Source organism: Schistocerca piceifrons, chromosome 5, assembly GCF_021461385.2.
Source record: "Schistocerca piceifrons isolate TAMUIC-IGC-003096 chromosome 5, iqSchPice1.1, whole genome shotgun sequence".
NCBI classification, from domain to species: Eukaryota; Metazoa; Arthropoda; class Insecta; order Orthoptera; family Acrididae; genus Schistocerca; species Schistocerca piceifrons.
In genome coordinates this window covers 691,530,224-691,556,272 of record NC_060142.1, presented here as the reverse complement: position 1 = coordinate 691,556,272, position 26,049 = coordinate 691,530,224, and the positions used below count along the sequence as shown (strand labels likewise).

Sequence of the window (26,049 nt, the reverse complement as noted above, 5' to 3'; positions counted from 1 at the left end):
AAAAGTAGAAAACAATCCACAACACGGAATCTGTGTCGAAAGCTGTAATAATTATGGAGAGGGTTGGATGCATGAAAAGGTGGTGACAACCTTTCGAAGAATGGGATCCGAAGCTGCAGCCTTCACAGCCTGTGTGTTAGTTACAGGAAAACCATCAACCATCTGCTGTGTGGGGACATCAATGTGGAAACAAATCAATTCCTCCTGATCAAATCCTGAGCCGGAAATGGCTGGCAGGTAGGATAAGGCATCAACACTTATTTGTTGATTCGTAGGGTGGAACTAAATCTTGTAATTGTAACGTGAAAGGAAATGAGTGCAACGTTGAATGCGATGTGACGCTTTATCTGGTAAGGGCGCAGAAGGACTGAATAAGGAAACCAATGGTTTGTGATTGGTGACCAGATAGGGTTTGGTATCATAGAGAAAAACATGAAAATTCTTCACAGCATATAAGACGGCCAAAGCTTTCTTTTCTATCTGAGAGTACGTAGTTTGAGCAGGAGTCAGCATTTTTAGGCGTAACCAATAGGCCACCCAGAGCGATCAGGCTGTCTATGAGCCAGTACTGCCCCCGACCCATACTGTGAAGCATCTGTCGCAAGGACCAAGTAGAGACGTGGTTGGTATGTCAATAAGCAGGGCGCAGACTTCACCATGGTCTTACGGGTGGAGAACACAGTTTTGCAGGTCGGAGACCAGCGAAACTGTGTCCCTTTTCACATTAGTGCATGTAATGGCTGTGCCATTGTCACTGCCCCAGGCAAAAATTTGGTGGTAGATGATCTTGCCAATGTCAATTTTTTAACTTTCTATGATTTATCTTGGTTTTGAAGTTTCTCGCAAGGGTCACAGACCCCTGCAACAACATGTTTCTGCTATTGTGTCGCTTCCATGCCCTACATCATTCAAAGAACTTCAGGTTTTTCTAGAGTGACACAATAGCACAAACATGTTGTTGCTGATACCTTACACCATGACTCAATTTGTTTAGCTGCAGCTCATGACACCTCACACAACTATCTAATAGCTAAAACCTCAAAGAGGGATGGATTTTCACACTGGAGGTCATGCTCTTGCACATCATGATCTGGAGCTAGACGAATAATAATATGTGTCACCAACTGATCGGCATACAGCTCAGACACAAAATTATGACGACGATTTAACCCGTGAAGTTCAGCTGCCATGCTCAACAGGATTGATGTGGTTGCTTCCTATAGCTGTAAAACTCAACCTGCGTTGCAATAACATGGGTGTGCTTACAGTAGTACTTTGAAAGGAGATCACACATTTGGTCAGATGTTAAAGAATATGAATTCTGGTGTGGGGCGAGTTGACACAGGACTTGATACATTCGTGGTGATATCCATGAAAGGAGCAAGGCACAACATAAAATAGTGCCAGTAATACAAATGACTTGAAAGTGTTGTTGCAGATGTTTCTTGTATGCGTCCCATTCCTCTACTGTATGTAGAAAAGAGAGGTGGGTAAACCATGGAGCCACGGAGGGAAAAACAGCAGGCAACACAAACTGAGGAGCATGCCAACTAGACAAAACAGAAGCCAATGACTGAGATTGATTGCCCAGTGCCTGTGATTGGTAGTGCAACACGGTTGTGAATGATTCTTGTTGTTCAACCATCCAACATAAAATGTCCTCCAAAGTACCATCAGCCATCGTGAGAATAAATGGACAACCAACCAGAGTAGAAAATTGTGTTGTACTTAGTTATAAGTCATATGACCACTAGACTGAACACAACTTTATTCCATATGGAAGCATTAACAACTTGAAGACAGTAAGAACCATTCAACAGGAACCAATTATGTACACACAGACCTGTAGCAATGCACATAGAGAACTGTGCAACTAATCGATAGTACTATCAGGACATGTTGTGATGCCTGCGAGAAAATGTGCGAAGCAAATGTCCTGTAATGAGATGAGGCAATTCATGGCTCTTGCATCACGGTAACGCATATTCACCCCTGGTGGTATATACCTATTGCACAAAGTACAAAAGCATTGTGCTGCCTCATCCTCCGTACTCTCCAGACCTGGCTCCTGCGGACTTTTTTATTTCCAAAGTTTTATTTCCCCTAAAAGTACGAAGATTTGCAATGATTGACAAGACGAAAGACAATTCGCAGACAGCACTTTGTGCAATCTGGCAAGAGGTGTACCATGACTGCTTCTGGAAGTGGAAATGGTGTCAATTGTGGAGGAGAGTATTTCAAAGGAGACCATACACAATAAGTAAAAGGTTAAGTGCAGAAAATTTTTGTGGGTGAAGCTGGAATTTTTTGAACAGACCTCGTACGCGATCAATTTTAAAGCCAGTCATGTTAGTAGTTAATTATGTAATAACACATGCTGTCAGTCATTGCCAGTTCCATGAGTTTATTAAATAGATTGAAGAAAATTACTACATTATAGCTGTGGAAAAGTTGTGATGTGATTTTTTGACAGAATAATGAGTGGTTTGTAAGTTACCATTTTATACAGATTTAATTAAACGTATGAACTACCTTAATTTAAAATCACAACAAGAAAACCAGCTACTGCGTGATTTGTACACTCAGTTTCAAGCCTTTTGACAAAAAATCGTTTTGTGTCTGTCCCAGTAAAACAAAAAAATTTTCACACCTTTTAATATGTGTAGAACATTGTCAGTATTCAGTGATTCAGTTTCTGGCAAATTTCACAAATGAAATGTTGAGTGCCTTAAATTTAGAATCTTCTTTTTCAGGCTGTTGTACACAGTATCAAGATTTTCAAAATTTTTTTAGTATTGATGTAGAAACTCTTGTCCCAACTTAAGATGGAAATGGTTGATTTACAGTGCAGTGATTTTTATAAAGTTAAATATTTAAATTCATATTGCTGGAATTTTATGAATGTCATCCACTGACACAGTTTGATCGGTTGCGTAAGTTTTCTCATGGTCTCTAAAGTAACAGATGAGTGTTTGAAGTTGCTGCTGATAATATCCACTAGTAAACTTAATCCACAAGTGCAAACAGTTGTAAGTGGGAAGTTACAGCTACCTAAATCTCATTAATCATCGTTACAATGCTTTATTTCCTTAGTTGAATTGCCTGTGTGTGTCACTTATGTGCAGTAAATTTCCAGGAAATCTCCTATAGTTAATTAAGTTAAAATGTTCAGTTACGTTATATACGTCAGTTAATGTTTATTGTAATTGTTCATAAAATAAAAACAGCTGATAATTGTACGTACCTTGTATGATTTATTTGTATTGTAAATTTTACACTGTACAGTGTTACTTCGCTTAATGAGCATGATTTGTTCATGAATCTTACTCCTAATTAATACTTGTTAAGGCCGGTATTACACTGTCAAATTTCTTTGTCCAATATCTTTGTCCAAAATCTTTGTCAAAGATTTTTGATAGTGTAATAGGGACTTTGTCAAATGTCGTCCAATATTTGATCAAATCTAGGGCCTCGCTGTATATTTGATCAAAGAAACCGCTTGTCTTCTGTACACTGCAATGTGACATGTTACCACTTGGAGCGCTAGCATCGCTGCAGCGTTCTGTCGTCTGTAGTGTTTTTATAACCATTGCCGGTAAATACAATTGGTGTGTGCCGACAACTACAAAATTAATAGAGATGTATGAAGCTGATGAGGCGCTTTACAACGTGAGGCACCCTGAATACAAAAATAGATTAAGAAGATTGGAGACCTAACCTGACCTAACCTAACATAACCCTCTCCTGTAGCAAGGAATCGGAGTGTTATAGTGAGCCTGTCTTCTGAAGATGTAGCAGTTCTTAAGTGAATATTGTGCTTTGTGATATGAGGATACACTTCATTGAGCACATACAGAAATGTATGCTCATCCATTCTTAAGTAATTGATGTACGACTTGACGTCTTCCACTGTAAGCTCACGTAACAAGTTTTGTTGAATGCTTTTATCATGTCGTCGTAAAATCCACGGCTTCACCCAGATTAGATTAGTTTTTCGTTCCATAGATCCGTGTTGAGGAGATCCTCGTGGATGTGGAACATGTCGACTTTTTTTAAGCTGAAATAACAATACTAATAGTATGAATAAATACAATACATCATTTGTTTCTATTAAAAATTTCGCCAATGGAGTAGAAGGAGTTGGCCAGTAGTAAGTCTTTCAGGATCCTTTTAAACTGATCTTTATTTCTAACTAAATTTTTTATGTTTCCTGGCAAATTATTGAAGATGAGTGTTCCTGAGTAGTGGACCCCTTTTTGAACTAAAGTAAGTGCTTTTAAGTCTTGTGCAGATCATTTTTGTTCCTGGTATTGTATGTATGAACTGAGTTGTTTGTTGGAAAACGAGATATATTATTTACGACAAATTTCATTAAGAAGTAAATAAACTGAGAGGCAGTAGTTAGTATACCCAGTTCTTTGAAGAGGTTTCTGCAGGAGGCCGTGAATTTACTCCACAAATAATACGTATTACACACTTTTGGACCTTGAAAACTTTTGTTTGACTTCAAGATTTACCCCAAAATATTATCCCATATGACATTATGGAACGAAAGTATGCAAGCTTTTTCATTTTTATGTTGCCTATGTCTGCTAACACTCGAATTGCAAATACAGATTTGTTAAGGCCTTTCTGCAGTTCTGTGGTGTGCTCCTCCCAACTGAACTTATTATCAAGTTGTAATCCCAGGACTTTTAAGACTGTCAACCTCGTATGTATGGTTCCATTTTTTCCCCCCACTTCTTTTCCGCATGTGCACACAACGCAATTGGAGTACGTAGAACTGCTGCGGTTAATAACAAGTTGTTGTCAGCCATCTTGAACTTTGACGAAAAATTTGATGACAGTGTAATACCCCTTGTAGCGCTACGTCAAAGATCTTTGTCAAATATATTGGACGGAATATTGAATCACATCTTTGATCAAATCTTTGACAAAGAAATTTGATAGTGTAATACCGGCCTAAGTGAAACATTTTTTCCACAGGAATCTGTGTAGAATAGGCCAATGCGTCCCATTTTGAAAAAATAATTACTCAAAAAAGCTATATTATATAGTACTGTAATTTCTATTTATACTACAGTACACCCTATTTTAGAAGGTTCTTAAGAAATTTGTTTATGCCTGTGCTTCAAAATTTATTGAAAAAGGTACATAGCATTGTTGTTGATTAAATCTATAGCATGCATAGATACTGCCTTGTGGGTATCTTTAATGAATTTGTATTAGTTAACAATGACAAACCAGAATATAAATTCTTAAACAGATATTGCAAGGGAAAAGGTGACCACGTGCTGCCAAAGAAAAAATCTTGCAACAACACGCAGAGAATTTGTAATGTCGTCACGTAATCCCGAACAGTGGTAAGGGTGACAACAATTGCAGTGCGAGGTGCATTGCAATCAGTACAGCTGACTGAATACAGCAGTATTGGAGCTTCTGCATCACAGAGTGGTAATTTATAGGAGAATGTGTGATTCAGTGTTCATTTACAATGGTCAGAGAGACCAATTCATGTCAGAAGGTAGTTTTTGAAATGGTTATTAAAGACTGGAAAAAATAACACTGAAGAGACTCTTTATGCGAAATATTGTATATCATGTGAATCACTCATTATGAGGGGCTTCAATAAACATGGTTTGGTTGTAATAAAAATTGTGGCGGGCCAAATACTGTTCGCATCTGACCCATTATCACAGGCTGGATTGATGGAGTTTGCGGGCTGGTGTTGGCATGCAGGTCGTAGTTTAGAGTCTTTGCTCTAAAACTAGAGCAGGGAGAACAGTTGGTATAAACAGAGACAGAATGAAAAGCTGTAGAAACTGCCATTAAAAAAGCAACTGAAGAAGCCTTCGGAAAAATGAACGGTTGAAAAAATTATACACTGAAATTAAAGATATAACGAAAAAACACTACACTCTGTGAACCAACAGAGGAGAAGCATATTTACAAACAAGGCAGAACTGCAGCAAATTAAGAAATGAAACAAGCTCAATCAAGAATCATTGACTAGATTTGTAAGTGTAATAGAAGAGAATATCCAAAGAAGGGAAACAATAGCTTATAAAATGGTGGAAATATTCAAACAAACATAAAGATAAGTTGTTCAAATAAATTGCATCCAACAAGCAAAAATGATAGAACATTACAAAAACTTGTGGTATGAAGAAACATGCTCCATAGAGGAGAAGAGGGTGAAATTAAAATTGAATTGGTAGATGATTTATGTATGGAAGAACTAGGAGAAGCCCTCAGCTCTGCAAATAGGAAATAAACTGCCCTCCTTTTTCATGAAATTTGGAAATTATAGCATTTTCCAACTTTTGGGTAATTGCCATCTCCTGCAGTCATTCTGTTACTAATTTTACAATTTCCGTTTGTATTACTTCTCCTGTGACTTTGACCATTTGTATTGAAATGTTGTCATCTCCAGATGCCTTCTCTTTTCTTCATATCTCAATGGCGTTTTACACCTCAGCCAGTGTTACATCTGGAAAGGTATTTGTTATAACTTCAAGTTGAACAAATATATTTCAAGGACGATGCAATACATGAAGTCACAGATCAAGTAAACAGAGTAAGACGTGTGAACACTTTAACAGTTAAATCATAACTGAGTCCACGTCTAGAGGCCGCTGGGTGGCTGGCCGCTTAGGTGGCGCTGCTGCTGCATGGCTGGCAGACAGCGCCGCATGTAGAGGACGTGCGTAACTGCGCAGCGGCACTTTGAAAGATCGATGAGTCACAACACTTTTCCCCCCTTTGAAGTTTTCGCACAGGCCTTGATGGAGGTGCCCTGTAGATTGCTAACGTCCATAGGTGTTGTTTGACTGGCCGTAAAGTCTCGAGGAGGAGGCTTTCCATATGGACGGAAGTGTCCCCGATGATAACGGGTCGAGATGACAGGAGACGTGGGGGTCGAATCTGCTGGGGCCCGGTGCACCAATCTGCCCATTGCGGCAAGTCCGGTTATTGTAACAGGAGACATGGGCGGTGTGTCCACGTCTGTAGGAGGAGGCGAGTAGAGTTGCTCCGACAGATGATGGTCATCTGGTTCCTGCATGGGCACATCTCCTGTTGGTGTCAGTTCTTGTGCTGGCACCGATATGATGGTGAGAGGACTGTGTTGTGAGTAATGAGAGATTCCAGGATCCCGAGCGTCAGGTAGAGCCGAAGGTGGTGTAGCCGCATCTGGAACCGGCGTTGCCGGCACACGAGGCTGAAGCTGGTCCGAATGACGCACTGCAACACCCGTGTCCGTCTGGATTTCATACAGGCCGCAGAAGATGAAGTAGCGTGCGGGGCTGGCGGCCATGTAAGAGCTCAGCCGGGCTGCGGTCGCCCATGAGGGTGAAATGCTAAGACGCCAGAAATTGGAGAAGCTCATCATCAGCAGCAGAAGAAGTCAGGAGTTTCCTCATCTGAGCCTTAAATGTGTGGACCAGTCATTCAGCCTCACCGTTTGACTGTGGATGGAATGGAGGGGCCGTGACATGCACGACACCGTGACGGGCACAAAAATCCACAAAATAGGAAGAGGCAAATTGCGGACCATTATCAGTAACAAGAGTAGAGGGAAGGTCTTCCTAAGAGAAAATGGGAGTTAGAGCATTGGTGGTTGCCGTGGTGGTAGGTGATGTGCAACGGACAATGAAAGAAAAGTTTCAGTAGGCATCAATAATGAGAAGCCAATAAGTACCTAAAAAAGGTCCTGCGAAGTCAGCATGAATACGCTCCCAGGGCTTCTCAGGCAAAGGCCACAGTGACAAAGATGGCTTTGGGGGGGGGGGGGGGCCTGTGACGCACAAGGGCCGCAGGCAGCGACCATGTGTGCGATTTCAGAGTCGATGCCAGGCCAGTACACATGATGGCGTGCCAGAGATTTTGTGCAAGAGACACCCCAGTGCCCTTGGTGAAGGAGGCGCAAGACCGAAGCATGCAAAGACACAGGTACCACAACACGCGGCGAAGCATTTTTGGTGGAAAGGAGGATAACACCATCCCTAGACGTGAGGCGGTAACGCAAAGCATAGTAGTTCCGCTACGGATCAGAAGTCTTAGCGGATGGACGATCTGGCCAACCCTTCCGAATACAGTGTAAAACCCGGCTGAGGGTTGGGTCAGAACCCGTAGCAGCCGCCAGCCGGTCCCCGGTAATGGGGAACCCGTCCACAACCCGCTGCTCGGCAACATCCAGATGGAAAAACAAAAGTTCGTCCCTATCAAATGCCAGATCAGGACCCATGGGAAGGCGAGACAGTGCATCAGCATTCGCATGTTGAGCCGTCGGCCGGAAATGAATATCATAATTGAAACGAGACAAGTAAAGAGCCCAACGCTGGAGGCGGTGTGCAGCTTTGTCGGGAAGTGACGTTGATGGATGAAACAAGGAAACAAGTGGTTTGTGATCCGTAACAAGATGAAATTTGGATCCCTAGAGAAAAACATCAAACTTATGAAGAGCATAAATAATGGCCAAAGCTTCTTTTTCAATTTGAGAATACGTTTGTTGGGCATCCGTGAGCGTTTTGGAGGCATAAGCAATGGGTTGTTCAGAACCATCAGAAAAACGGTGCGCAAGGACTGCACCGACCTCGTATTGAGAGGCGTCCGTGGCAAGAACAAGGTGTTGGCCAGGTCGATAAGAAGCCAGGCATGGGGCCTGTTTCAGCATAGTCTTCAGTTTCTGGAAAGCCACATCGCATGACGCGGACCAGTGAAAAGGCACGTTTTTATGCAACAGGTGATGCAACGGCTGAGCCACTGAAGCAGCAGACGGTAAAAACCTGTGATAGTATGCTATTTTCCCCAAGAAGGCCTGCAGTTCCTTAACAGATGTAGGGCGAGGAAGGGCATCGATCGCAGCGACAGTTTGCTGAAGCGGACAAATACCAAACCCCTAGTACGCAATAGATGCCTGAAAAAAATTTTGATTTCTGAAGATTACACTTCAGACCGGCAGTCTGTAAGACATGAAAAAGTGTGTGGAGATTTTGAATATGTTCTTCAGTGGTGGAGCCAGTGACAACAATGTTGTCCTGGTAATTTATACACCCAGTGACAGTGAGCAATAATTGTTCCAAGAATCGCTAAAAGAGAGCAGGGGTGCTGGCAACCCCAAATGGCAATCGTTGGTATTGTTAGAGGCCGAAAGGCGTGTTAAGGACCAGAAACTGCTGGGAAGCAGTGTCGAGAGGAAGTTGATGATAAGCTTCTGACAGGTCAAGTGTAGAAAAATACTGGCTTCCAGCAAGTTTAGTGAACAATTCTTCAGTTCGAGGCTTAGAGTAAGTGTCGATAAGGCATTGAGCATTTACAGTGGCTTTGAAATTGCCGCAGTGACGAATATCACCATTTGGCTTAGATGACGACAGGAGAGGACCACTCACTGGAAGTGACAGGAAGCAAGACCCCCGAAGCAGTGAGACGATCTAGCTCCCGTTTTACCCGATCACGAAGGGCCACAGGAATGGGCCGAGCCCGAAAAAACTTAGAGGCTGAGCAGTGGGTTCGAGCGTGATATGAGCTTCAAAGTCGTTTGCACGGCCTAACCCAGGAGAAAAAGAGAGACCAAAATGTCGTTGACAAGGAATCCAATTGAGCATAAGGAATAGCGTCAGAGACGATATTGACGGAGTCATCTATGGAGAACCCAAAAACGCGAAAGGCATCGAAACCAAAAAGATTCTCCGTGTTACTATGGTCGACCACAAATATGGGAACAGTGCAAATGACAGATTTGTAAGATATCTCAGCATCAAATTGTCCCAAGAGAGAAATCTTCTGTTTATTGTAAGTCCATAATTGCCTAGTGACAGGTGACAGGATTGGAGAACCCAACTGAAGATACTTCTGACAATTGATGATAGTGGCAGCAGAACCAATATCCACCTGCATGCAAACATCTCGACCAAGTATTTGGACAGTGAGGAATAACGTCCCTGAAAGAGAAGTAGTACAATTGACAGACAACACAGAATCAGAATCAGCGTCATATTCATGAACCTCATGTATGCAGTCGGATTTGCAAACGGATGACACATGACCCTTATTTTTGCATTTGTGACACACGGCCCGACGTTGTGGACAATCTTCTCGCAAATCTTTCGTAAAACACTGCGGACGTGAAGGAAGTTGCCGTGGGGTTTGCTGCAGTTTCTTAGAGGTTTGTTTACGGTTAGGCCGAGGCTGTGCTTGGGAGCGTACTGTGGCCACGTCGGCCGGCGGGGACACGCCACACGCTTTGTCAACAGCGCACAGAGGCTGTACTTCCCCGACGTCACCCCATGCCTCTATTTGTGTTCCAGCGGCGCGAGAAATTTCAAAAGACTGAGTGATGGATAGGACTTCGTCTAGAGTTGGATTTGCCAACTGAAGGGCACGTTGCCTAACTTCTTCGTCGGGCTCCGACCGGAGAATAGCATCCTGTACCATGGAATCGGCGTAGGATTCTTTGTGAACTTCAGTAACAAATTGACACTTTCAACTCAGGCAGTGAAGTTCAGCAGCCCAAGCGCGATAGGATTGATTTGGTTGTTTTTTACAATGATAAAATGCAACTCGAGAGGCTACCACATGTGTATGCTTTTGAAAATAGACAGACAGAAGTGAGCAATTTTCGGCAGAGGACAAGGACACAGGATCTTTCAAAGGAGCCAATTGCGACAACAACTGATACATTTGAGTTGAAATCCATGAAAGAAACAGAGACTTACGTGTTTGTTCGTCCGCGACATGAAATGCCAAGAAGTACTGTTGAAGACGTTTTTCGTAATCAGACCAGTCTTCCGCCGGCTCGTCGTAAGGAGAGAAGCGTTTGCTGTTCTATGAGACTTTGCAATAGTTGCTCTAAAGTAGCCATGGAAACATGTGGGTCAATGATGGAAAAGAAAAATCACTACCTCGTTGCCAATTGTTATAACTTCAAGTTGAACAATTACATTTCAAGGAAGACGCAATACATGAAAGTCAGAGATCAAGTAAACAGAGTAAGATGTGTGGACACTTTATCAGTCAAATTATAACTGAGTCCGAGTCTAGCGGACGCTGGCTGGCTGGCTGCTTAGGTGGTGCTGCTGCTGCTGCATGGCTGGCAGAGAGCGCTGCATGTAGAGGACACATTTAACTGCGCGGCGGCACTCTGAAAGATCGACGAGTCACAACAGTATTATTTTAATATTAACTCTGTACATTTCTGATTCATCTCTGGAACTAAAGAAAACTTGAAAGGTTTTAAATTTTTTTCTTTGTCAAGTACTGTGCTCCAGAAGCCATGTCTCCGCAATATCCTTTCTTTCAGGAGTGCTAGTTCTGCAAGTTTTGCAGGAGAGCTTCCGTTAAGTTTGGAAGGTAGGAGGCGAGGTACTGGCAGAAGTAAAGCTGTGAGGACGGGACGTGAGTCGTGCTTGGGTAGCTCAGTTGGTAGAGCACTTGCCCGCGAAAGGCGAAGGTCCCGAGTTCGAGTCTCGGTCCGGCACACAGTTTTAATCTGCCAGGAAGTTTCAAGTACTGTGCTGTCTGCCATCTTGATGACATATGTTTTTTTTCATGCATCATCCGTTATGCTTATCAAGGTTTCATTGTATCTTGTCACGTTATCCAAAATATATTTCAAAGTAGTTTCGTTAAACCCATCATATTCTGTTGTTTTATGTTCTGTTTGAGATTTTTTCCTTTGTACCTGCAACATCTGATGTTTGCATAAGTACCATTGTTAAATAACTGCCCCTTTCGTCTAGGTTGATATAATCTTAATTTTCGAAGATATTTAACTTAGTTTAAATTTATGATGTTTGTTTTTCTGGAACATTTTATTTTCTTATTACTGTTTAATAGTTACTCCAAACTCTTAAGTTTCAAACTGTCAGGTCTTGTAAAATTTCTGTATTGATAGATAAAATACTTTGGTCAAGAGAGCTCAGTGATTTCAAATGTGGGCTAGTCATGGGACATCGCTAGAGTAATAAATCCATTAGGGACATTTCAACCTGAAGCTGCCCAAGTTGACTGTTGGTGATGTGATGTGAAAGAGGAAGTGCAAAGAAACAACCACAGCTAAACAGAACCAGGGAGACCTCTTGTACTGTTGGGCAGGGAATGTCAGTTATTGCGGTGGGTAATAGCAAAAAATGGCTTGAAATCAATTGAGAGTTCCAATTTGCTATCAGCAGTCCAGCTAGCAAATGATTGTTCTCAGGGAGTTAAGAAGGATCAGGTACAAGGTCGAGCAGTTCTTCAGAAGCCACACATTTTTGTACTCAGTGCTAAGCGACGCTTGAGGTGGTGTAAAGGGCTGCGCCATTGGGCAGGGATGCTTGGCTACTAGTGATTTGGAGCGATGAATCACACGATACCCTTTGTATATCCTTTGGCAGTCTGATGGAAGAGTTTGGGTTTGGAGAATGCCTGGAGAAAGTTGCCTGTCATCATATGTGCAGTACCAGAAGTGAATTATGGAGGAGATAGTGTAGTGCTATATGGGGGTGTTTTTTGTGTTGTCTCCTTATTACACTCAAGACCCCAGTGTCCAACATCAACAACTTCTCTGGTTTCGGCTTTTGAGAAAGGATGGGCTATCATTCCTCCACAGACATTCAGAAACCTCACTGAAAGTGTCCCAAGCAGAGTTCAAGCAAAGGGTATCCAGATACACTTGATGAGCTAGTGTGTCACCAGTTTCACTTTTTGGTCAATTTGATCCTTGCCAATTCCATTTGCAGTTTGTTTTCTTCTGGAAGAATGTGTTAAGGCCACGCATGTTCTTTTTTGAAAATTCTAGTAATGTAAAGTCTCTTCATTTCTGGTATTGTACGCAGAATTTCTCATTGAAGGATAGACAGTTTTCTCCACTTAAAATACTACATGACTGACTTAGTGTGGGATTTGCTTTACTTCATCAGTTTCAGTAATTCTTCATAGATGTCTTCTACCATGTTATCAAAATATATGTTAGTACACAGGTTTTAATGATACTCCTGGAGTAACTTTTGGCTGTTTTTAATATGGTTCTTGTTGTTCAGTCAGGTATTTGTTCAACATCTATAATACTGCTTTTAATTTTCTTTTTATGATAAAGCCCATAATGTAATTTTGTTCACAATTTTTTATGTAATATAACTCATAGTTTGATTTTTAATTATATACAGTCTTTTTATCTTCACTACGCTTCTGATAATCTACTATATTCTGTTTGATGTTATTGAAATACTCTTTCATCCCCTGACCTGTCTTTGGATTTTAAAGCTGCACAGTTTAATGACTCTAAATAGGAAAATCATTGAAGCAGTTGTAATCCTAAGATCCACATATTGTTTGTTTATTTTGCCAAATGTCTTGCAGGAAAATGTAGGCGTAGATGTGTCCCATGAACTGAAACTGTCATCCAAATTCCCTCAGCTCAAATATTGTCAACGTTTATCTCACCTGCATAAAAAAACTGACTTTCCAAGAACACAGATATACCTGTAATTACCATACTGATAATACACTACCGTGCCGGTACCCAACGGTTGTGTTGATACACTTAAACAGTGCTAAAGTTTGACACATTTGTGCTCACATCAATCTGAATGCAGCTTAGTGCAGAGCTTCTGTATCTAAGAACCCAAGACCAACAGGATCAGTTTATATGATAGAGCCCTCAAGTCAATATTGACAAGTAATAGTTTCTTCTGAAGGATGTAAATTGCCACATTCCACATCTACAGTGAGCTTCATGGAAAGTTTATTGTGATTGTATATTCTCTTAAATCAACAGTACATTTTTATCTTAAAGCAGACAGTTTTGTGTTTAGGGTATGGGTAAGGTTTGCAATATAATTTTCAAATTGTTTTTCTTTTTCAGGCAATGTGCCCGCAATCCCCAGGAAACTATAGAACATTGGATAAAAGATCTCGGTAATTTATTTTGTCAGCAGTATACACAACAGATGAACAAGACGCAAAATGCTAATATTGATTTTGCTAGAAAGAGGCTGCAGTTAGGGGAATGCTTGTATTATAAATTACTTGAAAATATTTTGATTGATGAAAGTAAAAAGAAACCAGGTTATGATATGACTGTAAGTATTTGAATGAACAATAATTTGATTGTTTTAATTTGACATATTGCATTCTCTCCCTCTCTGCCTCCCCCTGCCCCCTTCTTCCTCTCCCACATTCCCCTTTCGTTCTTCTTCTGTACCTACTCATGTACATAACTTGTCCTGCTCCCTCATATTCCCTCCTCCATCTTTCTTTGCTGTCTGTATTTTGCTGTATTTTCCAACCATTGCCTCCTCCCTTAGCTCCAGTTCATTGCCTTCACTCCTTAACTCTACCTCCTCTGCCTCCAAATCTTAATCTCACTTCACCTCCTCAAACTTTTACCCCCCATTTCCTTTCCCTTTGTCTTGTACCTCCTTCCTCTGCCCAATTTCTGTTGTATCTGTTCCAATTTTGTCTGGTTTTTCAGTGAAAATATGAGTGCTCAATAACTGACAAAGCCTTTGATTATATTTGTGATATAGTCACAGCTTCATTCTTAATAATGCAGGAAACATTACTTTATTTGTCAGTGTGAGTTGTAGTTGTTTATTATTGTTACAAGTTGACTTCTCAGATACATTTTACATTAACAATACTTAATGTTAATCCACTTTTCTTACAGAATTTGCTGGAACAGGAAATATTTCACCATTCACTCTTTGCTTGTTGTCTAGAAATTGTGATCTATTCCTATAACTCACAGAGAACTTTTCCATGGATTCTAGAAGCATTGAACTTGGAATCGTATTATTTCTACAAAGTGATAGAGGTGATCGTACGTGTCGAAGATCAACTCTCTCGTGATATGGTGAAACATCTGAATCTTGTAAGTTACTGGTATTAAAACAAGAAAAATAGCTTCTGATTATGAAAGTGTTGTCAGTTACTTTTGGCTGTTAGGCCTGGAATTGATGTCACAGAGTGAAAGTTTTCACAGTTGTTAACTGTTTTATTCTTACTAAAGTAACTCTTGTATTAGTAATAACTGAGATATGTCTCTTTCTTTAGATTGAAGAACAGATATTAGAGTCTAGAGCTTGGCACAATGGAAGTCCTCTCTGGGAAAGTATAGAAAATTCTGGATTGCCTGTACCATCATATGAAGATGTATCACTTCCTGGGCAAACAGATGACTTTGTGGCCTCATCCCAAAATTCAGTTGTTCATCGCATTGCCAAGGGTGTTGATAGGGTACCTGGTGATCAGGCAACCCACAGAGTAGATACTGTGGAGTCCAGTAAGTTCACCATCTATTGTGATAATATCTGCATGATACATTATGGCATCTTATTTACTTTGCTTGTTACAGTCTTTTACTGGTAAGTGTGGAGATACTGCGAAATGTAAAACAGGTCAAAACTTGAAAAGTTGAACAGTATTTTGAATGAAAGAGAGCCAGATTTTTATGTACCAGAATTGTGCAATTTCTATCTGCTTACGATTTGAGAATAATAACTGACAAAGACTAATGAAAAAAAATTGTAATCAATGTAAATCTGACTTGGCCAAGTTCTTTTATTTACGTATTTGTTTTATCATTCTGCTGGTATTAGTATTCATATTTCATAATGTTTTGCCTCCCAGTCTGTTAAGTCATCCTCTGATGACTAAAATATTTTGGCTCCTGAAGCAGTTATTAGAAAGTGTTTCAGTGATGATTCGTTGGACCGTATCACTTTCTTCAAATCATTGTTTGTGATGCATGACCATAGCGTTTTTTGTGTCATTGTAGCACATTCCTGGTGGTGCTGAGAGGTCTGTATATTGTCACCTGGCTGGGAATATGCAGTTTGTGTAGCCCACATAAGACAGTAATTGCAAAAACTATTTGTTCAATATGCTAATTGATTGACACTGTTACTTGCGTCTTCATATCTCTATGATTCACAGTGACAGTCATCTTCAGTCTTTGATGTTTCTTTGTGACTGTTAATTGGTTTTCATCAGGTGTTGCTGTTTTATTAAGATGTCTTTTTATAAACTGTGCATACCTTCACCATCTGGAATCCGTTGCATTAACTATCTAAGCTACACTTATTGGAGATAACTATGATTCAACAGTTTTCGTTCACTGAAATTCAACAAGTAACTAATGGTAGCTAATTATAATTGGTGCAGACTATTTTTCACCACCTCACAATGATGCCTTGACCTGTGTCAGGTAGAAACCAGAAATATTCACATTTGTGATAAATGCGAATATTGATGTGAAAATGCAACTTTACATAATAGATGCTGATTCATAGCAAATTGTATCCAGATGAACTATTTTGTCAGAGATGATTTGAAATAGCTTTACCTTCTGAATATAAATATAAAAAAGTAACCAGTTTTAAGTTACTGGTATTGTACATCATCTGGCAAAGCTAAACTTGGAAAGAGAATGTGAATAAAAGTGCATTTGCAAAATAAAGTGCACATCTACACACAACACAACATATCAGCGTACTTATAAGATACGCTCAGGTTTCATGTCAAACAATGGGCGGTTGCATCATCTCCAAGATACGTGCTGCATATGACAATACTGGACTCAGCCCTAGGACTTAACATCTTAGTACTAAGAAACGAGAACATTTATCTACTATCTAAATTTGGCATTTTGTGAAATTTTGGATGCTATAACGTGGCAATTTTAGGTGACAAATGTTTTGAACTCTGGTTGCATAAGTTACAGGTAGGGTTCAGGTCTGAAGTACCTCGTTTACGATGTTGGCAACCTCAGTAAGCAATGACACAGTAGATATTACAGAATGCTTTGTATTGTGTGTAGCTCATTATTTTCTGTCTTATTTTGAAATGAGTGAAGAGTCTGGTCTGTCACAGAGTTCGAGTGTGGCTCTCGCGACACCAGAAGGGATCAGTGATCCATGTGCCGGATCTGCTTTCACAGGAACACACAGTGTGTGTTTATGCTGGTTATCCTGCGAGATGGGCATGGGGCTTGTTCCTCCTTTAGCACTCCTCATCTGTCGAGTGTTCCAAGTTCTCATTTGTTTATGCCTGCGACCAGCTGCTACATTATAGTATCAGCTTTGTAGGAACCATGCAGAGGGTCTTCCTGTGAAGTGCGAATAGAGTTATTTTCAGTTCTATATCCACTCTGAAGTGCCTTGTCAATTCTACCTCTATGCTGTCAGGGTGGGTCACATGGCCTATGAAAGGACTCTGCAATAAGTTATTCACGGTTTATATGCTACAGATTAAAAAATCAGTGTTCTGCAGATTTTGTAATTATTAAACTGGGCAGGAAAAGAAAGATGATGTCAAGAAACACCTCACTGGCAAGAAAATGATGTTGGCTGTCGAGAGACAGTGATTTGCTGAACGCTTAGATAGAGTCAAAAGGAAAAAAGAGCAAGCACAGACTCCTCTCAAAAAGCCCTTATTACAGAGAATAAAAACTGTTTATTCTCTTCTGTTATTACTTTATCTCCAATAACTTCTTCTTCTTCTTCTTCTTCTTCTTCTTCTTCTTTTGATTGTGCCATTTTCCCGGAGTTTCGCAGGGTCGGCATGGTTACATTTGGCAAAGTTAATTTTAGGGGTGGCCGGATGTCCTTCCTGTTACCACCCCGTTTATCTCCAATAACTGTTTTTTTACTTTTCACTACTTGTACCCACCCCTGTTGCCCCACGATCAGGTTCGTCTTCAGGCATGTAGTATAGCCAACTTTTGTATTTTACATCTGACCATTTTTTTTAAAAAAGAAATGCCGATATTTGCCAGAAATATATGCTATATTTTCATGTCTCTAATCATAGGTGTAGTTAATATTTGTCTTAATTACCTGTATAATGCTGAACATTTGTTGATAAGGGTTTCTTGCTAGATTGTTAACAACTGTCTTCTTGTCTGTTGAAAGGTGGCACCAATTCCACTGTGCCTCATAACTAATTAATTATCTTCTATTATTCCTCTCTTCAAAATAACTTTCTTCAGATTTTCTTCCAAAGTGTACACACACACTCACCACTTTTTTTCCGGTTTTTGTAATCCAAAAATCCACCTGCGGCTTAGAATCGAGTGCAAAGTAAGCGGAAGTTCTGAAAAATGTTGGTAGGTGCCGCCACAACTAAGTTCTGCCGTCGAATATAAGTAGCGCTATACAGGCATGCTTTGCAGGCACAAAGATAAATACTGGCGCCAAAACCTCTGCGTCAGTAAATAAATAATTTAAAAAAAGGTGGAAGATGAGTTTTTTTCTCCGCCCCGAGTTTCAACCACTGCGTTTTCATACATTATCCAACGAAGTAAATACAAATTCTGTATTGTTCATCTTCGAATGTAGCAGCATTTCAATGTACTACGAAAATCCGACTGGCAAGACTGTTTGGGATGTTTGTCAATATGGCCAACTCTACGTTCTGAATTTTTTCCCACCTGTGGGAAGAGATGGTTGCTAATAGGAACTTTTATGTATTGTGAATCACATGCAGTATTCTCTTCACCATAAGAATAATACGAATATAACCCTTTCGCCATGTATTGTTTCGTGTTTGCTGCTATCTCATTTAAATCCAGTCTGCCTAATAAACTACGAAACTTGAGTGAGACAACAGCAAACGTGGAAGAATATACATATCATGTCATGTTTATATTCGCATTATTCTTATGCCTAATAGTGGTACAGACAGAAATGAAACATGGCAATTGACTAGATTTTTAAATCTAAGATGACTCTAATTTCTGTGCAGAATATAATTTACTAAAGAGGCGTCTGCAAAGATTTTCAAATGGAGAAAAATTTTCGCTAAACTCTCGTTCAGAACATCTTCTATCATACGCAGTCTATTATTTGGTTCTTGTTGATCATTAACAAAGAAAGCAGCAGTGTAAGTAACAAAAAATAGCAGTCTCTTGCCATTGTTTCGCTAATGAGACGATTCCTTTCTTTTGTTTTTTAATTGTAAGCGGCGATAGCATGCACAAAAGCAAGCCATGCCGCGAGCGGCGACAGGTTGTAAACACAAAAAAATGGTTCAAATGGCTCTGAGCACTATGGGACTTAACATCTGAGGTCATCAGTCCCCTAGAACTTAGAACTACTTAAATCTAACCAACCTAAGGACATCACACACATCCATGCCCGAGGCAAGATTCGAACCTGCGACCGTAGCGGTCTCGCGGTTCCGGACTGAAGCGCCTAGAACCACTTGGCCACCACGGCCGGCTCGTATAAACACATTATCAGAATGCGACAAACAATGCATGACACAGTACAGTAATGCATCTTCAGCTTAGAGTGACGTAAACACCTAAAACAAAGAGAACGGCACTTATCAGATCAAAGAAAAATAAGCAATCAATTCAAACCAGACAAAGCACGTGAAAAAGGAAGGGTACCCTTATAAACACGGACAGAGCGCCTTACGCATAGCAATGGCTACCTGGTAAAGCTTAACTGCTAAGCTTACGACTCGAACCAGACTACTGTAGTTGTATCGTCATTCATTCTACCTACATTGTCTCTCATATTACAATGGACCAACTTTGTTTCGATTTGGAGGTGCGCCCTAAAACTTTTCTCTCCCCCTGAATTTCGAGTCTCAAATTTCAGGTGCGGCTTAGATTCGGGGAAAATTTTTTTCCCTTGATTTAGTCTCATTTTTCAGTTGTGGCTTAGATTCGAGTGCGTCTTAGATTCGAGTAAATACGGGGGTGCTGGAGTAGGAGCAGGTAAGGGGTTGGTAGGTGAAGGACAGGGATTACCAAAAATACAGGCCTGGGGCATTACAGGAATGTAGGATGTACTGTAGGAGCTGTGAGAATGTAGGATATATTACAAAGAGAATTCCCACCTGCGCAATTCAGAAGAGCTGGTGTTGGTGTGGAGGATCCAGATGGCACAGGCTGAGAAGCAGTCATTGAAGTGAAGCACATTCACTAGCTGGGAGGTCCAGCTGTCTCTTGGCCACAGTTTGTCATTGGACATTCATGTAGTCAGATAGCTTGTTGGTGTCATGCCCATCTAGAAAGTAGGAAAGTGGTTGCAGCTTAGTTAGTAGACCACATGACTACTTTTACAAGTTGCCACAACTTTGATGGGGTAGGAGATGCCTATGACTGGAGTGGAGTAGGTGATGATGGGTGTATGTATGGGACAGATCTTGCACGTAGGTCTGTTACAGAGATATGAGCCATGAGGCCAAAGGCTGGACTCAGGAGTGGAATAAGGATGGAAGAGGATATTGCATATTGGTGGGTGGCGGAATACCACTGTGGAGGGGGTGAGAAGGATAGTGGGTAGGATAATCCTCATTTCAGGGCATGGCGAGAATGTGACGTGGTTGGTACTGAGTCACAAGTGGAGTGTTCCTTCGTGTCCAGACAGCGGGTAAGTGGGAAATGTGAGGTTACTGAAAAGATGAGGCACAGGAGATCTGTTTCTGTACGCATTTGGGAGAGTAATTTCATTAGAGAGGGGGGGGACTACGTGTTACTACAGCTGCTGTGGCCACAGGTGGCTAAGTTGTATGGAAGGGACTTCGTGGTATCGTGGCAGCTGTCAAAGTGGAGGTATTGTTGGTGGCTGGTAGATTTGATCTTGATATAGATGGAGGTACTGATGTGGCCATCCTTGAGGTGGAGGTTAACTTTGAGGAAGGTGGCTTGTTGGCTTGAGGTGAAATAATTGTGGGTGAAGGTGTTGAGGAATGTTGATAGTCTGTCCTCATTCTCAGTCCAGATGACCAAAATGTCATCAGTGAATCCAAACAAGATGAGGGGTTTGGAATTGTGGTTGGTTAGGAAAGATTCCTGTAGATGGTTCTTAAATAAATTGGCATAGGATGGTGCCATGTAGTGCCAATTGCTATACCACACATTTGTTTGAACGTGATGGCTTCAAAGAAGTAATTGTGATTGAGTTTATGGTTGGTCATGGAGACCGGAAGGAGGTTGTAGGTATGGAGTCAGACCAATAGTAGCAAGGCCACGGGCGTTAGGGATGTTAGCGCAAAGGGAAGTGGCATCAGTAGTGACAGACAGAGTGCCTTGTGATAAAGGACCACGAACTGTTGAAAGTCGATGGAGGAAATGGTTAGTGTCTCTTCTGTAGGAGGGTAGATTAGAGATAGTAGGCTGAAGGTGTTGGTCCACCACAACAGAGATTCTGTCAATAGTGGGACAGTAACTGGCCACAGTGAGGCATCCTAGGTGATTATGTTTATGGGCTCCTGGAAGCATTTAGAAGGTGAGAGTGCAGGAATTGGTAACAATTAGGGGACGCATAGACTCGGGGTATAGTTTCTGGGATGGGCCTAAGGATTTGAGGAAAGTATGGAGATCCTGTTCGATTTCTGGAATAGGGTCACTGTGGCAGGGTCTGTAGGTGGACGCATCTGACAGCCGGTGGTCTCCTTCCGCCTGAGAATCACTGCAGTTCAAAGTAATAGTGGTGGAGCCTTTGTTGGCAGTTTGGATTACAAATCTAGGTATACATGTAAGAGGTTTTCACTCTTGGAGAGCTTTTGCGGGTAATAAATTTTGTCTAAACAGTGCCACAAATCAGTTCACCAGTAGAGTTTGAGGGAGGGACAAGATTTCAGATAGTCATGCTGTAAAAGTTTAGATCTCTCGTGTATACTGCAAGCTCCATCTCTCGAGGGCCCATCGCAGGAGCTCTTAGACAAGAAAAACTGTACTGGCATTGTCAGGAGAGCTGAGAGTACTCGGATAGTGCTGAGTGGCCATATTGCATTCCATATTTGTTCTGTATTTCACAGTTCATACACTACCACATTTTGATAATATATTTTGCCGTAGTCTCGCACTTATTGACTAAAAGTATCCATGGAACTGTACATTTTGAGCCACAATATGTAGTCATGGAAGGTTTCTGAGTGAAGAAAATGTCCATTTTAGCTCCTAAACGAACAGCATGAGCAATTAGTTTAGTTTGAAAGTTCTTGGCTTCAACAAAACTCCACGGAATGAATGTCTGACTAGTGCTCTAGCCACTGTGCTTCATCAACATTACAATGAGCTGTTCTATAAATATGTACCAGCATTGTCAAGCCAGTTGAGATTGCTGTTACAATGGATACACACTGTGTGGGAATGTCAGTGATGTGTTGGCAAAAAAGTGATGAAAATCTTGCAGAGAGCGATTTCTCAGCTCTCACAGATGCTCTTATCCTGCTGTGGGTAAATGCTTCAGACATCTTCTTTCGCAAGACTCTCGGGCACATACGAAATTACTCACAAGGAACTATCGTACTGTAATTATCAGTGAAAATGCACTCCTGGTGTAAGCAAATCTGCAGGTACTGTCATTGAGAACTAAAAACTCCCTGCCCTAAGATCGGAATCAGTTTTTAGGTTGTGGATTACGGTTTTTTAAGCAGATGTAAGGTTACCTTCCATGCTGAGAGATTTGGGAAATGGTGGTGTGGCACAGTTTGAGGTTAAGAAATTCTAGAATGTTAATGGGGTGATTTGGGGGCAATGGAGGTGTATCACAGTTGGATGGAGAGGTGAACTGAGTCGGGCAGAGTTCAGTATTGTCTTCAAGTGGAGTCTGATCGAAAGAGTGTTTCCACTGTATGGACCAGGAGAAGGAAAGAAGGTCTTTAACAAATCTAGCACACTGAACCTAAGAGTGGAGGGAAAGGTAAGGCCCTTTTTTCCGTTGTTTTATATCTCCTCAATTATGATAGGTAGGTGGTTCTTACCTCCACAGCGATGGGATTTGTGTACCAAGTTTGGTTGGAATCGGTCTAATGGTTTAGCAGATGTGGAAAACACGGGTCCCGCCCCCCCCCAGCCCCCCCCCCCCCCCCCCCCCCCCCACACACACACACACACACACACACACACACACACACACACACACACACACACAGACAGAGAGAGAGAGAGAGAGAGATATGAGCTGTGATCAAAAAGTAATGGGAATATTTTAATTTTGCAGTCTTTATGCATTCAATTTTTTTTTTAAATTGTCTTGTTGGTACACATGTTCTTGAAGTAGGTTTACATTTTCAGCTGTTTTGGATATTTAGTTCAAAAACTGGAATAAAGTGCAGCGCTGAACTCAAAATGTTGACTGTGGCTTTTCGTGAATCTGTTGTGAGTAAGACAAGAGTTTACGAATGGTACAATTGTTTCAAAAAGAGCTGAGAAGGCTTTGAAGACTGTGATTGCCCTGGATGCCCCAGCACATCAACTACTGACGATGGTGTAAAAGAAGTAAAGAATATGGATCTGGAAAATGGTCGTATCACCATCAGAGAAGTTGCTGATGTCATTGGCATAACCTCTGGCTCATGCCAAGTAATTTTTCAGATTTTTTGGGAATGAAACCTTAGCAGCAAAGTTTGTTTGAGAAATGTTGAATTTCAACCAAAGACAATATCCCATAGACATCGCTAAGGAATTGCTGAATGAAGTTGACAGCGATCCAGAACTTCTAATCAAGGTTACAATAGGCGTTGAAACATAGGTATGTGGTTATTATATTGAAACCAGTGCGCACTCATCCCAATGGAACCTGCCGAAGGACCAAGACTAAAAAAAAATTCATCAATTTCAATCACGTGTGAAGGTTCTTGCTATAGGAAGAACAAACACAATTTGTGGAACAAAGTACTTTGTAGAGCATTACGTAAGATACAAGGCGTAGCATTGAGCACATGGACAGGATACCAGTAATACTGGTTATAGAGCAGGGCGAGCACACATTTGCGATTGCTTAAATAATACTGTTTCTTTGGTGGCTCACCAGAGCGCACCAGGGGATCGACTCAGGTGTCCTCTATAAACAGGCCTGTGAACTGTATGGGCAAGTGATCTCAGAAATCGCGTGCATCATGATTGAAGGTAGATTGGGTCTTTCGCTGTTTACTTCAATTACAGTGGTATAGTGAATCATGAGTTCCTGCCTTACAATTGTATGGTCAACAAGGAATACTACCTGTAAGTTACATGCTGTGCGCACAAATCAGTCCGCAAAAAATGAACAAATTTGTGGCAAAACCACTTGTGGAAACTGCATCACAATAATGCTCCCGCTCACATATCGATGCTTGTTTGTGATCTTTTGGCAAAAAACAAAACCGTTATGTGGCCTCGGCCATTGTATTCTCTGGACATGGCCTCCTGTGACTTTTATCTATTACCAAGTCTGAAGAGAACCATGAACTTGTTTGCCACCATTGGTGAGATAAAAACAGAACTGCTGAAGGATCTGAACACACAATAAAAAGTGAGTTCCAGAAGGGCTTCCAACAGTGGAAGAAGTGCTTAAGAGTTTATTATATCAGAGGAGGATTACTTTGAAGGGGATAAAGTTGACGTGGATGAATAAATAAAGATTTTTTTTTTAAGAAAAACAGAAATACGCCTTACTTTCTGACCACACTCCAAACAATCACTTTTGTAAATCGTATGGATTCAGGTTGTATAGTCACTCAGCCTTGACCATCCTACTGTTGTGCTTCCAATGAGTAACCATGTAGTATGAATTTATTAAAATATTGTGAATTCGCTTTTCAAGGCTATTGCCACGTGAAAGTCACGAAATATTCTTGACTACCTTTTCAGTATGTCCTTTCTTCTCTTAGGATTTTGAAAACTGTGTAATATTGGTCCAAGTTAAACTTCTTCAGTTTCCTTCTATTACATTTTTCCAATTAATGAAGATTCACTTATCAACAAAGTTGCCGCATGAACGGTGACACTAATTCTCAGGATTTATTATCCTTTTAACTGTAGCAAATTAATAATCCTCTATTATTATTGTTTCATTAGTTTAGTGAGCTATATTTGTTGACAGTGCCCCACCACCACTCCCGCACCCTCTACTTTTCCTGGCTTCCTTCCTTTCCCTTTCTTTTCCAATCAATTTGGAGTCATTATCGTATTGTCCGTTTCATCTTAGCACAGAACTTGTATTTCTGCTATTTGTTTAGTGTTTCATTTGTCCATTGTTGCATTTATGCCTTGCTGCTGGATAATTTCACTGTTGATGGACACCTTATGAAAAAGAGCTCGCACACCACAGTTTGCATGGTGTTCTTCCTTTTCTCTCTTTCTTATTCTTAAATTGTGTCTCATAGTATTTGGGTGTGAGTGGAGTTTTGGTTTCCTTTGCAGCACACTTCTGTATTATAGTGTGATTAAAACTACTTTGTACGTGACGGTTCACTGAGCAGCCACGCAGTGGTGCCAGCTGCCACTGTGTGTAGGCTTCTGCTAGCGCGGTACCATTGAAGTGCTGACACAACTTATGCAGCGTGGGGAAAAGAAGCACATGTACTGCTGCTTAGAGAGGGTTATTGTTACGTTTTTGTCTTGTGCCATGAATTTTTCAGCAGATCATAAAACACAAAATAACAAAACAGTGAAACCCCCATCACCAAAAGGTACGAATTTTGTTGCAACATACTATCACTTGACGTGTTCTGCCTCTGACAAACTCGAAAATGCCGCCTATACCTGTGTCGCTGGAACTTTCAGATGACTCGCTGGCAGCAATAATTATTTTCGGAAACAGTATTTTCCAATAAGTATTCATTCTTCCGTGCTTCCTGAATAACACATTTTGTTTGTGCTACAACATTGCTCCAGTTTTCCACAGTTACTTCAGAAATAGCGTCATGTAAAAGTCTTTCCACTTGTGAAAGTTTGAATTTCTTTTTTCACGTCCTGTGTACCCCTTAATTTGAGCCTATATGAGCTCTATAGTATTAAAGTGACAATTATAGGGTGGTAAAGTAATTACAGAATGTCCCTGAGTGTTGGCAACTTTGTCTACATGGTATGTAGGGTGCCGTGGCTTACATTGTTCCACTCTCTTCATTCTGTCATCAAATTTTATATTATTTTGTCGTGACCACTGTGTGATTTCTTCTTTTCTATGTATCGTTTGGGGCTTTGTCCTTTACAACAGTGTGGATGGCGCATTGTCAATAATAACCTATGGCGGTTTCTCTAAATTTGATAACAGCAAATTTTCAAACCATCGCATAGTGTCGTTCATTTCTTCATGAAAATTCGAGATTTTCTTTGACCTGAAAAAC

At 40.9% G+C, this 26,049-nt stretch overlaps 1 protein-coding gene across 4 annotated transcripts in view; it reads left to right on the top strand.

Annotated features, from left to right (window-relative positions):
• The window catches only part of LOC124798422 (retinoblastoma-like protein 1), a 177,932-nt gene that overhangs the window by 89,337 nt on the left and 62,546 nt on the right, over nucleotides 1–26,049 (top strand). For all 4 annotated transcript variants that reach the window (XM_047261825.1, XM_047261824.1, XM_047261827.1 and 1 more), the window contains 3 exons: nucleotides 13,844–14,060; nucleotides 14,648–14,851; nucleotides 15,034–15,262. In XM_047261825.1, the coding sequence (XP_047117781.1) occupies nucleotides 13,844–14,060; nucleotides 14,648–14,851; nucleotides 15,034–15,262 (650 nt within the window). The remainder of the gene's footprint in view (nucleotides 1–13,843; nucleotides 14,061–14,647; nucleotides 14,852–15,033; nucleotides 15,263–26,049) is intronic.